General features: G+C 38.7%; 1 protein-coding gene and 1 non-coding gene across 3 annotated transcripts; one reads left to right on the forward strand and one right to left on the reverse strand.

Annotated features, from left to right (window-relative positions):
• Positions 1 to 3787: 3787 nt before the first annotated feature.
• LOC121304826 (protein YIF1B-A-like) lies at positions 3788 to 10199 on the reverse strand. 2 transcript variants are annotated; one of them, XM_041236234.1, is made up of 8 exons: positions 9858 to 10199; positions 6790 to 7007; positions 6313 to 6417; positions 6151 to 6229; positions 5718 to 5775; positions 5114 to 5269; positions 4622 to 4715; positions 3788 to 4215 (listed from the first exon to the last, which is right to left on the reverse strand). In XM_041236234.1, exons 2-8 carry the CDS (start codon positions 6991 to 6993, stop codon positions 4060 to 4062), a joined length of 852 nt encoding a protein of 283 aa, XP_041092168.1. In that variant the 5' UTR covers positions 6994 to 7007; positions 9858 to 10199; the 3' UTR covers positions 3788 to 4059. The 2 variants fall into 2 exon arrangements, with proteins under 2 accessions (XP_041092168.1, XP_041092166.1); XM_041236232.1 differs by lacking the exon at positions 9858 to 10199 and adding an exon at positions 9220 to 9474.
• A 218-nt stretch (positions 10200 to 10417) lies between these two features.
• On the forward strand, positions 10418 to 10493 carry trnam-cau. The gene has a single exon. It is a non-coding gene; the product is annotated as a tRNA-Met (tRNA).
• Positions 10494 to 12033: the final 1540 nt, after the last annotated feature.

Here is a 12033-nt window from a genome sequence, read left to right on the forward strand (position 1 = left end):
AAACACATATTTATGTCTTGTTAATATTATTACGCTGGTTTGACATAACGGCGAAATTGTGCATGTACAGAATTGTATTTAAACAAGCAAGCAAGCAACCCCCCCATCGAGCACTTTTGAAATCCTGTGTCGGTTCAAACTTACCCACTTCCAATCCTGTACGTCTGCTGCCGTCTTCAACTTGAAAAATACAAATAAAATGTAGTATAACAAATACAACGTTACAATTAGCATCTTTCATAGTGGACCACCATCACAAAGCGCTTTACAAGATAGAGACTAGGGTGAGTGAACAATGCATCAGCTGCAGAGTCGCTTACAGCAACGTGTCACCCCAAAGACGCAGCACAAGGAGGTGAAGTGACCTGCTCAGGGTTACACAGTGAGTCAGGGGCTGAGCTGAGTTTGAACCGGGGACCTCCTTGTTACAATCCCCTTTCTTTATTCATCAGAACACACTGGTAGCCTCTGGTAGATAAAGAAAAGGGTTATTGTATACAGATAATACACCGATTCAGAATTGCTACAACTTCGACAAGTTGAAGAAAAAAATTCACTCTCCAAATATGGTAACCCTACACCTAGGAAAGGACTTGCTGGTTACAAATCTGTTTCTATAACCACTGGACCACACAGCCTACTAATAATAATAATAATAATAATAATAATAATAATAATAATAATAATAATGCTTCTTTAACAATAAGATAACACGCACACACACACACGCACACACACACGCACACACACACACACACACACACACACACACACACACACACACACACACACACACACACACACACACACACACACACACACACACACACACACACACACACACACACACACACACACACACACACACACACACACACACGCACACACACACACACACACACACACACACACACACACACACACACACACACACACACACACATTCAGAAGCAGAACCGACAGTTGTAGCACATTGTGCAATTAATGGTACTTTGGTGCATACAGGGTTAAACCTAATCCCGTCTTTTAACGTGCCGTCCTCCAGTAGGTGAGGTCAGACCGGCAAGCAGCACATAAACCTACTGACACAATAAAAAATAAAACAACATTCCTGCAAAAGCACCCACATGTCAGCACCAACCGCAGCGTGCTTTACCACCCCTCTCCCCAAAACAACAAAATTAACAAATACGCATTCATTTCGACGGCGTGAGAAGGCCCCTTTTCTTCATTTGAAATGCGCTTGCATTTGATCATTCCGCGTCTATATGGCAATAAACTAGTACCCCCGTTGGCACAGAGTCAATATCCATCCGGGTATCGATAGAGTAAAGGCGGGCGGGGGACGGGGGACGGGGGGCATTGAAATCTGCACGGTTATGTTTAAGTGCGGAGCCACATTACACACACCAGACACAAACTCACACTTCATTGAAGTCACAGGCGCATGTCAGCAAGGGAACCAATAACTGCAGTAATTCCCATATGAATCTTGTTTAGAGAGTTTAGATAGATAGATTTTTTTTTTTTTAAATGCATGCACGGGTGTTCCTATGGGACACTCCTTGCAAAAAACAAACAGAAACCTTATATATAGCCCGACGGCAGATGTACCATATTTTGGTTGGGGTTCAGTCGGCAGGTGCTGTCTCAAAAGAAGCGTCACAAGAAGAGACTCACAGTGAGGGAGTGGCAACAGGGCTCCAAAAAGGCTATATCTTGGAAGCCTGACCAAATGAGAACCCTTTGCACGGACAATCCCTATTGCATGTTAACATAAACGATGAACACAATATGACACCCATTAAGCAACACTAAGTCCGTAAGCTAGAACAAAATTTAAAACATTAAAAATTCAAACAACCATACGCAAGTAAAGATAGATACTAAACAAAGATGCGTGGCAAATGATAAACATAAATCGTGCATTTGGACAGCTGGGCACAAAACACTGCGCCTTTCAAACCCTCTCTCTCTTTTAAACTTACATTGCGCTGTTTAGCTATTTAGAGTAGCGTTTTATTTGCGAGTACCGGTATATACCATACAAAATACCCAGGCATAGGCCAGGAGTCTATGTTAGAGCGTCATCTAGTGGTTGCTTATGCTTACTATACTCATAAGGCATCTGAGCTATGCTTGAGTTTGTTATCCGGAGTATGCCCTGCGATGTGCTGCAGTTGCAATGAGGTTGTCGCTGCGTGCGTTTCATAAAGCACACACACACACACACACAAAGAAAAGCCCTTCAGCTGTGTAGAAAAAAACAAACAAAAAGGCAGGTGTAGATGAAATCATTGTGTATACTGGAACATCAAAGTTAGTGGGCAGGGGTGCTTGGGTAAGGGTTTTGCATAGCATAGCGTTCTTGAACATTCTGCTGCGTGCCAGTTATCAGAGCAAGGGCCAAGGTGTTTTTGTAACTCATTTGTAGGGTTATTAGAGAATACGTTTGTCTTCGCTGTATGTGCCCCAATGTTAATAATTATGTGGCCACTGGATCATCCTAGGGTGTAGACTGTATGCCAGTGTCTTGTTTTGCTGTGTGTATCAATATCAAAATGAAACGGGGAGCTCCCTTGTAATGCCTCCTGGACTGTTTCTACATAATACTGTGAAGGTTTCTGTTTGAATAAAAGCTGTTGAGAAAAGACTGTGTAGACACAGAAGGTCAAACACCTAGAGAAGGGTTAGCTACAAATTATTCACATCACAACACACAGCCTAAGTTGAATTGTATATGATATTATTATAAATATATATATATATTATATATATTATATATATATATATATATATATATATATATATATATATATATATATATATATATATATATATATATATATATATATATTTTTTTTTTTTTTTTTAATCAGTTCATCTCCCCTTAGGGGTATAAATATTGCATGAAAACAAAAACACAGACACATGGACGGGACAGACTCAACACTGCAGATTCAATTTAACTGAGACAATCTCACACTAAACCCTGCTGTAGTTACTGGAAGGGCCAGCCTGCATTCGTTACTTACATACAGAAAACCTCAAAGAAATAAAGAAGAGAAACATTTTGATTCCAGATGGTCACCGCTCTTGTGCAGATGCCTGTATACACGTCGCCTTTTTTTTGGCAGAAATCTAGAGAGCCACTTATTCAGTTATGATCAAACTTGGAAGGGGCTTTCGCACAAAGTACATCAGCTTTGGGGGCTGGCGCCTGTTTACACTCACACTTCAAATGAGCTGATTATTAATCGCAACAAGACTTGCCAAAGGTACTCTTTAGCACACTTCATTGAGCGGAGGAGAATCTGTCCAATAGTAATTAATAACAATTCATTTTACAACTGCAGCAACAAGAGGTAATAGTCTCAAAAAAAAAAAAAAAAAAAAAAAAATAGTAAAACGGTCTTCACAAGCGTGCTTCATCTTCAGCTCCCTCTAAGAAAGAATGTTAAGGCTGTTTTAGCCAAGACGACAACCGCAATGAAGAAGACGTGTCGTCGTACAGCTCTGGCCAAATGTTTGGATTTTAGGATTGAGACTTCATTTAAAAAAAAAAAAAAACTATCACCATAATTTACATATTTTATTTAACATCATGTAATCAAAGAAACTACAAATTTATATTGCAAAAGGAAGCCATAAATCGTAGTACAGTAGTATTTCATGTTAGGATTTGGAAATGTCACATTTTATCATTTTTGTCAGTTTTTCATTAAGTATGTGGAAAACTACAAAGCGCTGTGCAATTCAATATGTCAATGTGACATTATTCAACAGGTTTTCATTTTGACTTTATGAAGCAATGTTAGTTCATTCTATGGGGTGATGCAAAACTTTTGGCCACAGCTGTACACCCATTCTACAAGAACAAAAGCCATCCAATACTCTACTCTAAAGATTTAACATTCATTCTTTATCAGTCCATCAGTTACGGTTTTGGAAAGAAGTTCCTTGCAATTGAAACGCTTGTTAATGTCCGTCGAACAGTCCTTCGCTAGATGCCCAAATCCTGACTGTTGGATTCTTCTGTGTTTGTGTGTGTAGCAGGGTTCACCTGACCAGGTGGTAGGTGAGCCAGTACATGAAGATGGGCTGGGCAGCAGCGATGGCCACGGTCAAGTACATGCGCAGCTGGTTCTTCGCTCCCCGGACTAACACGCCCTCTGCAGCAGCTTCCGAAAGGATCTTCAGCCTCAGGGATCGGATCTGTTCGCAGGGAAAAGGGAAAAAAAATAAAGTATTGAGTGCCGGGACTTGAATATTCATGCAAACTCTGCTTGGGCAGCATTCATGGAAACAAGGACTGCATAACAAAGATACCATGCAAAGAAAACCAATGTCTGAAATTTATATATATATACATACATACATACATACATACATACATATACACACACACACACACACACACACACACACGAATTATAATTGTTTAATTAATTCAAAATTAAATATTAAAAATACTTGTTTAAAATTTTTAATGAATTCAAGCACCATTAAAAAAGGTAACACTATTGCAGGGGAATAATAATAATAATAATAATAATAATAATAATAATAATAGTAACAACAACAACTAAAAAATGCTTTACAGTTTTATACAACAACTTACCAAGAACACAACGATCGCTATACAACACCACAGCAGCACCAAGTAGTAACCAGTCCTGCCAAACAGCAGCCCAGACACGACCCCCACAATCATTCTGCCAGGACAGAAAACAGGATCACAGCGCGACACACATGCGATTTGCTACATTTTGTTGGTGCCGTTTCTGTTATGCGATGTTGGGTGTTGGTTGTCAGAATACAGTTTAAACTTAGACAGTGCAATGAATCCAGATTTCTCACTAAATACCTTGGTACCACTAATTAAATCACCACACAAACATCAAGTACGTGGAAAAGATTCTTTAAACGTTTCAACGGAAAACTACATTTTAAATCTCAAACAGCATTGTATTTAACTAGCTGTAACTGAAAGCTGCTTAGATGCAACGTAAAACATGAATTGGGAGCAGATTTTTAAAAAGGAATTTGAAAAACAGGAAGCCAACCTTGATCACTGTAGTTGTGAATAAATGTTAAATACTCAAGGACTTACCCCACATACTTGTACCCCGAGAAGGCGATCAGGTCGATGGTGGTGAGGTCTGTGTTCACAGTCACCAGGTACAGACTCAACAAGGTGACCAGCACCTCAACGATCAGCCACACCAGAGCAGAACTGGCCTGTATTCCCAGGATCTCAGGGGAGAACCTAGAGCACAAACACAGCAACAACTCCACGACCCGCCCACAGGACTCATACAGAAACACAATATCAATTTTCAAAATCCATCATTTCTGATCTGTGCTCACCGTGTGAATTTCATAACTGGCCTTACCCTAATCTTTACTTTTTTTTTATTTAAATTTTTAAAAAATTGTCTGAAATGAATTCTCAAAAAGTCTGGAGAGGTCCCAGTGTCTAAGTTTCTTATAGTTTTTAAAAAAGCAGGAAGGCATGTCCTAACTGTCTCCAAGATATAGCCTTAATTACGAAACAAAATCAATGCACATATCCACAGAATTTAGATGAAAAAGAATGTGTGACACACATTCATATGTACGTACGGCAGGCGTTGAGACTCAGCGGCTCTCCACATATTTGTAAAATAGTATTTGCTATATTTGTAATTGAGAAAGTAGCTGATACAGTAACTCACCTGTTTTGTGTTCCCAGTGCAAACCCAGCTACGAGTATGTAGGTAATGAAAGCCATAGCTATTGGAGGAAAGACATTCAGGGTTTAAGTTAAGCAGGGCTTTAAAAACATTCTCCTACCTCTCATAAGCACAGTCTCTTACAGTTTTTTTTTTTTTTTTTTTTTTTTTTCTTGAGAGCGATTAAGAGACCTTGAAACTTATAGCTTAGTTGTTTGGGTTATAGTTATAGAAAATGAATGCTTTGTTAAGACTGGACTTGGAAAATACACATCAACTACAGATAATGAATCATTTTGTAAAAGGTGCAATGCATTCCTTTTTTTTCAGGTAGTGCATTTTCGGAATGGGTTGTATGGATATTTTTTTTTTTAATAGTTTGCACATATGCAGATTTCCTGGCCCTTATTTAATATCAATTCAGGGGAACCCTTACCTGGAATGTAAAGATCTGGGGCGTTTATATCAAATCGAGGTGCCACTGGAGTATCCTGCTGGTACCTCACCTCCCAGTTCTACCGAGAGAAACGGACAAGAGGTCATTGCACAGAAACCACGCATTAACAACCGCAAGCCTCACAGTATGTGGGCACCTTACCTGATGCATGTAGGGGAAGACCAGCAGCCTCAACTTCTTTCCCACATAGACTGTATCTACAGCAAAGTAGTACTTCAGTTTAGAGATGGCAATTAATCGGTCCAGCTATGAGAAAAACAAAGTTACAAAATTCAACCTTTTGGAAACTACTGCCAAAACAAATAAGCATTGATGGGTTTATTTTTTTTTTATTTTACAATGCCCAATTAACTCCCCCCCCACCCTGCACAGCTCCGGAGAACTGACAGTTCAGTGTGTGCCCTCCAATCCCAGGACCGAGCAGGCTTCCTCTTCTACACCCAGGAACTCAAGAGCAGGGGGGTCACAGAGTTACCGGCCTCCGGAGGTCCGCCTGAGCTCAGCGGCGCCTGCCTGTAGCGCGATAAGGAGAAATAAACCCTTCCACGGCCGAGCTTTTACCAGGTGAGCCATTCCAGAACCCCAACATAGAGAGGCTGAAATATCCAGAAAACTTACATTTCTATCCACCATTTCCTTTCCTTGGCTAGCCAGACTGCTCCCGTAGGTTACAGCGAAGTTAGACATGGGCTCTGTGAGCAGGGCCTGTGCCATCCTTGGCGTCTCCTGACCTCTGTACCCAAAGCCAGGTGGCCCCGCGTTGGCACTAGTGTCGTCAAAAAGCTGGTTTGTGTCTGCCATGTCAGATGCTGCTCCCCTCATTCTTACCTTTGAGGCTGCAAGCAGCACGATAGAGAAACAATAAGAAAATGAATTAAGTCACAAAGCTCATTCTAATACCAGTTTTACAGACCTAACCCATGTAGTGCTTGAGTAGTCTGACCATATTCACAATATAGCAAGTTCACCTCAGTGGTCACCTTGTGTAGTTGATTTACTATATGTGTAAAATGATATAGATTATGTATCTATAATGTATGAACCTAATACCAACCTCCATTGTGATGTAAGTTTGACTTCAAACAGAATAGATGATAACCCCCTATCGGGACAAGAGCATGACCAGCATATAGGGGCTAAGTATCATATTGTGAGTGTAATGTCAGGCCCTCAATTCTTAAATCTTACTGTGAACATCATAAACGTGGGATCAATCTGTATTAGCCTGTAGATAATGCACACTAACTAAACGGTATGCCCTGACAGCCATAACACTGAAGTGGGTCTCAGAACAACAATGCAATCTGTGCATTTCAATAATTAATGTGGGAAATTCAGCTGCCCCAGTTTCGGCTTGAAATACCAAAAGTAAAAGGGCAAAATGAGCAAACAGAAATGTCCCCAAGAATAGTTTCACTTGACATGTTTACAGTAGGTCTGCTCTGTCACATGTGGGCACAGCTGTGGCATCCACTAGAAGTTAATATGCTTGTGTGTACCACAAGCTTCTTCAGTGGTACTGCTTCGTGTTTAGTGGTTTTAAGGGCTTGGTGCCTCCCTATTTGAGTGCTCTGGTAGACAGCACTAGTTTCTCAGGATTCAGTTTATTTGGCTGTTCCAAGGAATCCAACACGTACAGGAGAATAATCTTTTGCACATCGACTACCAAAGACTTGTGGAATCGTTTCCATCGCAGATGGAATCTGATCCTCTTTCCTTCTCAGTTTTAAAAGACCGTAATTCGGGAAATGCTTGGAAAGTTGAGTCTCTTAACATGTAGAGTAAAATAACTGGGCCGTGTTGTTAAATAAACTTTCAATTTTAACCGGTGTGGGTTACCCAACAAGGCTGTAGTATTTGCCCACTATCCGGGTTAACCAAGCCCGATAATCAGCCATTTGGTATCAAATTCAATACACCAAAGGCTATTTATTTTAGTTATCATTTCGACATCATCAAGCCCGTTTTATATCTGTACGTAAACAGGCAAACACACACACAAACAAACAAAACGACTGAAATTGAGTCGACCCCAACCTTTACATTTGATTTAATTCTAACCACAGACACGGCGGTTTTAAAATATAGGCATTTGTTTAATCGTTTATAAAAACGTGCCTTGAGTAAACAATTAAACAAATAATTAATAGCAACAGAAATCATAGCGATTCATCCGATAAGACAGCATCAAGTGGGTTTGGGTTTGTGTGCGTCCCCATTCATTATTCATATGACTGATCACATAAAGGGTATTATTATTATTATTATTAGTTATTATTATTATTATTATTATTTATATTATATTGTAGTGCAATACATTATTATCGTTATAAACAAGTTAAATACCATTATTAATTGATTACCTTACAAACCAGAGGTGTTGCTCAAGTGCAATACTCTATTATTCTCTCTCTCTCTCTCTCTCCGCTCTCTCTCTCTCTCTCTCTCTCTCTCTCTCTCTCTCTCTCTCTCTCTCTCTCTCTCCTCTCCTCTCTCTCTATATATATATTATATATATATATATATATATATATAGACACGGCGGTTTTAAAATATAGGCATTTGTTTAATCGTTTATAAAAACGTGCCTTGAGTAAACAATTAAACAAATAATTAATAGCAACAGAAATCATAGCGATTCATCCGATAAGACAGCATCAAGTGGGTTTGGGTTTGTGTGCGTCCCCATTCATTATTCATATGACTGATCACATAAAGGGTATTTTTATTATTATTATTAATATTATTATTATTATTATTATGAATTTATTTATAACTGCAAGTGCAATACAGCATATTTAATTTATTATTATTATATTATTATTTAATTTATTTATAACTGCAAGTGCAATACAGCATTATTATCCGGTGGCATGTTTTGGTAAGAGTTAAACTAATTCAAATGTATCTCTCTCTCTCTCTCTCTCTCTATTCTCTCTCTCTCTCTCTCTCTCTCTCTCTCTCTCTCTCTATATATATATATATATAATATATATATATATATAAAAACTACAACAAGGGGAAGTGAAATTGACACACGTAACTTACCGGATTCCATTATATTATATCGAACTTCAAAGGACTAGAAAACAGTATTACGTAACGCGTTTCTTTCCGATTTCGATACTTTGTTCGATAAGCGTAGCAGAGTCCATTCAAAAAAAAAAAAAACCATTGTGACGACCAGGCTTGCCAATTACCATTGAGCACAAGCACACGAGGGGCGTTCCTGTGTCGAAATATCCAATGGAAATTAGACATAGGAAAACAGCGTGCTGCCTTTTGAAAGACAGTTGATTGCACCAATTAGATTGACATACAAAACCCCCCAGTGTTAAGAGGCGGAACTAAGGAAAACTCCCTCCAATGACGGAAGGGATCTGAGCCCAAAAGAGGCGGGGTGTCCTATTTTGAACCAGTGAGGGGCCGTCTTTCAAATGCAAAGATACAGAATTCCCGTCCAAAAATATACCAGTAAACGAGTGACGGGCCACGGTGCAAATAAATAAAATAAATAAAATAAATAAATAAAAATGACAGCAGTGACTATTTTTAAACATTATAACAAACATTATAACAAAGTAGCCAGCAGACGTGTCCACCTCAAAACAAGGTTTCTTTTCCAGAAGTTATATCAGCAACAACCATTACTTTATATAAATGTGAGGCACACACGCGTTACTGACCTTTCTGTCTGCTGCAAATAGATATCACAATACCATCACAGACTGCAGGCAAAAAACAACCAAACTAAACTTAAGCGATTCTAATCTAGTTTGTTGCAGACTTAAAGCTGTAGTGATGTAACAGAGTGCGTACGTGGCAGTTTTAAATACTAAAGTCCATTTATCCACGTAGCCGAGCAAAAGTTACACTACAGTACAAATGCTATTACAGCACGTATAACAGGTTTCACTTTCAAGCCTTTGATATACGTGGGAGCACTCCTGCTTTTCCAAACTGTATTGAATGCCTTTGCTGTAGTTTCAGTGGGTAAAGTGATTAAAAATGACCATTGCAGCACAGAACCGACAACATTAACAGCAATACAGAAAGCCATGCACACGTCACTCTGCCTCAGTGCGGAAGCGTGGTGCAGGATGGGAGATTGAGTTTTTAGAACATAAGGCAAATGGCGTTTGTTATTATTGCGTTTGCAGTAATGTATTCGTTTAAAAACAGGTTTAAACTGAATTTATCATACAATCATCCGCCTGTTCTCCTCGAACGCTTGAAAACTTGCAGTGCCCGGCTAGTTCAGTCGGGAGAGCATGAGACTCATAATATCAGGGTCGTGGGTTCGAGCCCCACGTTAGAAGGCAAATATTACTTTTCATTAGAAAGAAAAAATGCACATTCTCTGCGGTATTATGAGAAGATGTAAAACACGAATCATTATTATTGTTGTTCTTATTAAAACAGAGATCACTACGAGGACACGTGGCAAGCGGTCTCTAGCGCAGGAATGCAGCATCTGCACAGGATCCCGTTATAGATGTGCAGAACAGATCCTTAATCCGTCTGTTGCTATTTATAGCCCCCCCCCCCCCCCCCCTGAACCGAAAATAACGAGTAATGACAACGCTTGTTACAAACTGCCTGGGCGATAGAATTCAGAAGACGCCGTCGAATTTATATATAATTCACGACACAAAACAGACCTCAACAGTAATAATAATTATAATATCAAAAATGCTACAATTATTATTGCATTGCAGTGTTATTTATTTGTGGTGCATAGAACAGTAAATAAAAATCAGTTTGTAAAAAATGTTAACTAGAAATGTAATTGCAACGAACAATACCGCATGGCTATATTTTTTTTTTAAGGTAGGCCGAATAACCCTTAGGTGAAGGCAGGTACTAATCACCTCTATGCTGACAAGGTATGCTTCGTGGAACTGCGTTGCTATGGAGACAAAGTGACAAAGATACTCAAATGTGTCCTCATACTGCATTAATAATATGCATCACGCGTGCTGTACTGCACCGGCATCCGTCTTGACCTACTGCACCGATATGATGCAATACCACGAGAGGCTACAGCAAATTTGATAAACATGCAGCCTTCTTTTGCAATGTAACAGCTCTCTGTGGTTTGAAACTCGAGCCGGAAGAGAAAATGTTAATAAGTAACACTAGCTACTAGCTTTCTCGTCTTGACGTGATTGGCATTGTCTGTCTCATGAGTTTGCCTTGCCTATACTAGAAGGATTTGGAATCTGGAAGCAAACTGAGGATTCGTAGAACGTTTAGAATATTCTGTATTTCTCAATCGGGAGATTAATAAAGAATATACATTTTATATCAAACACATTATAAATGCTGCTGCTCCCACAGCCATTCGTTTGCAATACAAATCACTGCTATTCTGGTACACACGTTATTGTGCACACTCTGTAATAAATACAAAGACATCAGTTCTTATCAATTTTCAAATTTTATTTAAAAAGCTTTAAATACATCTTACAGTATTGCATAGTTTGAGCAGGTCTTGCCACCACTGGCTGCTGTTTACTGAATGAATTTAATTAATGTTCACCTCGACTTGTATTTTGTCAAAAAAATAACTTAAGGTTGTTTGAAAGCAATTCCCGCTTTACAAAATACTTTTTTTTTTTTTTTTAAATAAATATACAAATCAAATTAAAACAAAACAGACACACAATCTTCAAAAAATACAAAACAAGAAAATATCCCTCTTAATACATTATGTACATTTAAATACAAATAATAATAATAATAATAATAATAATAATAATAATAATAATAATTCTACACATTGTCTAATGACTGCTCAAGTGAAACAGAATGATAACGCATGCATTTATTTTTTTAAAGGTCGGTTTTGTCACCCTGTAA

The sequence above is a fragment of the Polyodon spathula genome, chromosome 40, assembly GCF_017654505.1.
Source record: "Polyodon spathula isolate WHYD16114869_AA chromosome 40, ASM1765450v1, whole genome shotgun sequence".
NCBI classification, from domain to species: Eukaryota; Metazoa; Chordata; class Actinopteri; order Acipenseriformes; family Polyodontidae; genus Polyodon; species Polyodon spathula.

What these genes read in the sequence shown, in the direction of transcription:
- LOC121304826 (XM_041236232.1), bottom strand. An exon ending in TCTTCCCCTACATGCATCAG is followed by an intron (nt 6,230 to 6,312) that starts GTAAGGTGCCCA and finishes TTCTCTCGGTAG; the next exon opens with AACTGGGAGGTGAGGTACCA. An exon ending in TAGCGATCGTTGTGTTCTTG is followed by an intron (nt 4,216 to 4,621) that starts GTAAGTTGTTGT and finishes CCCTGCGAACAG; the next exon opens with ATCCGATCCCTGAGGCTGAA.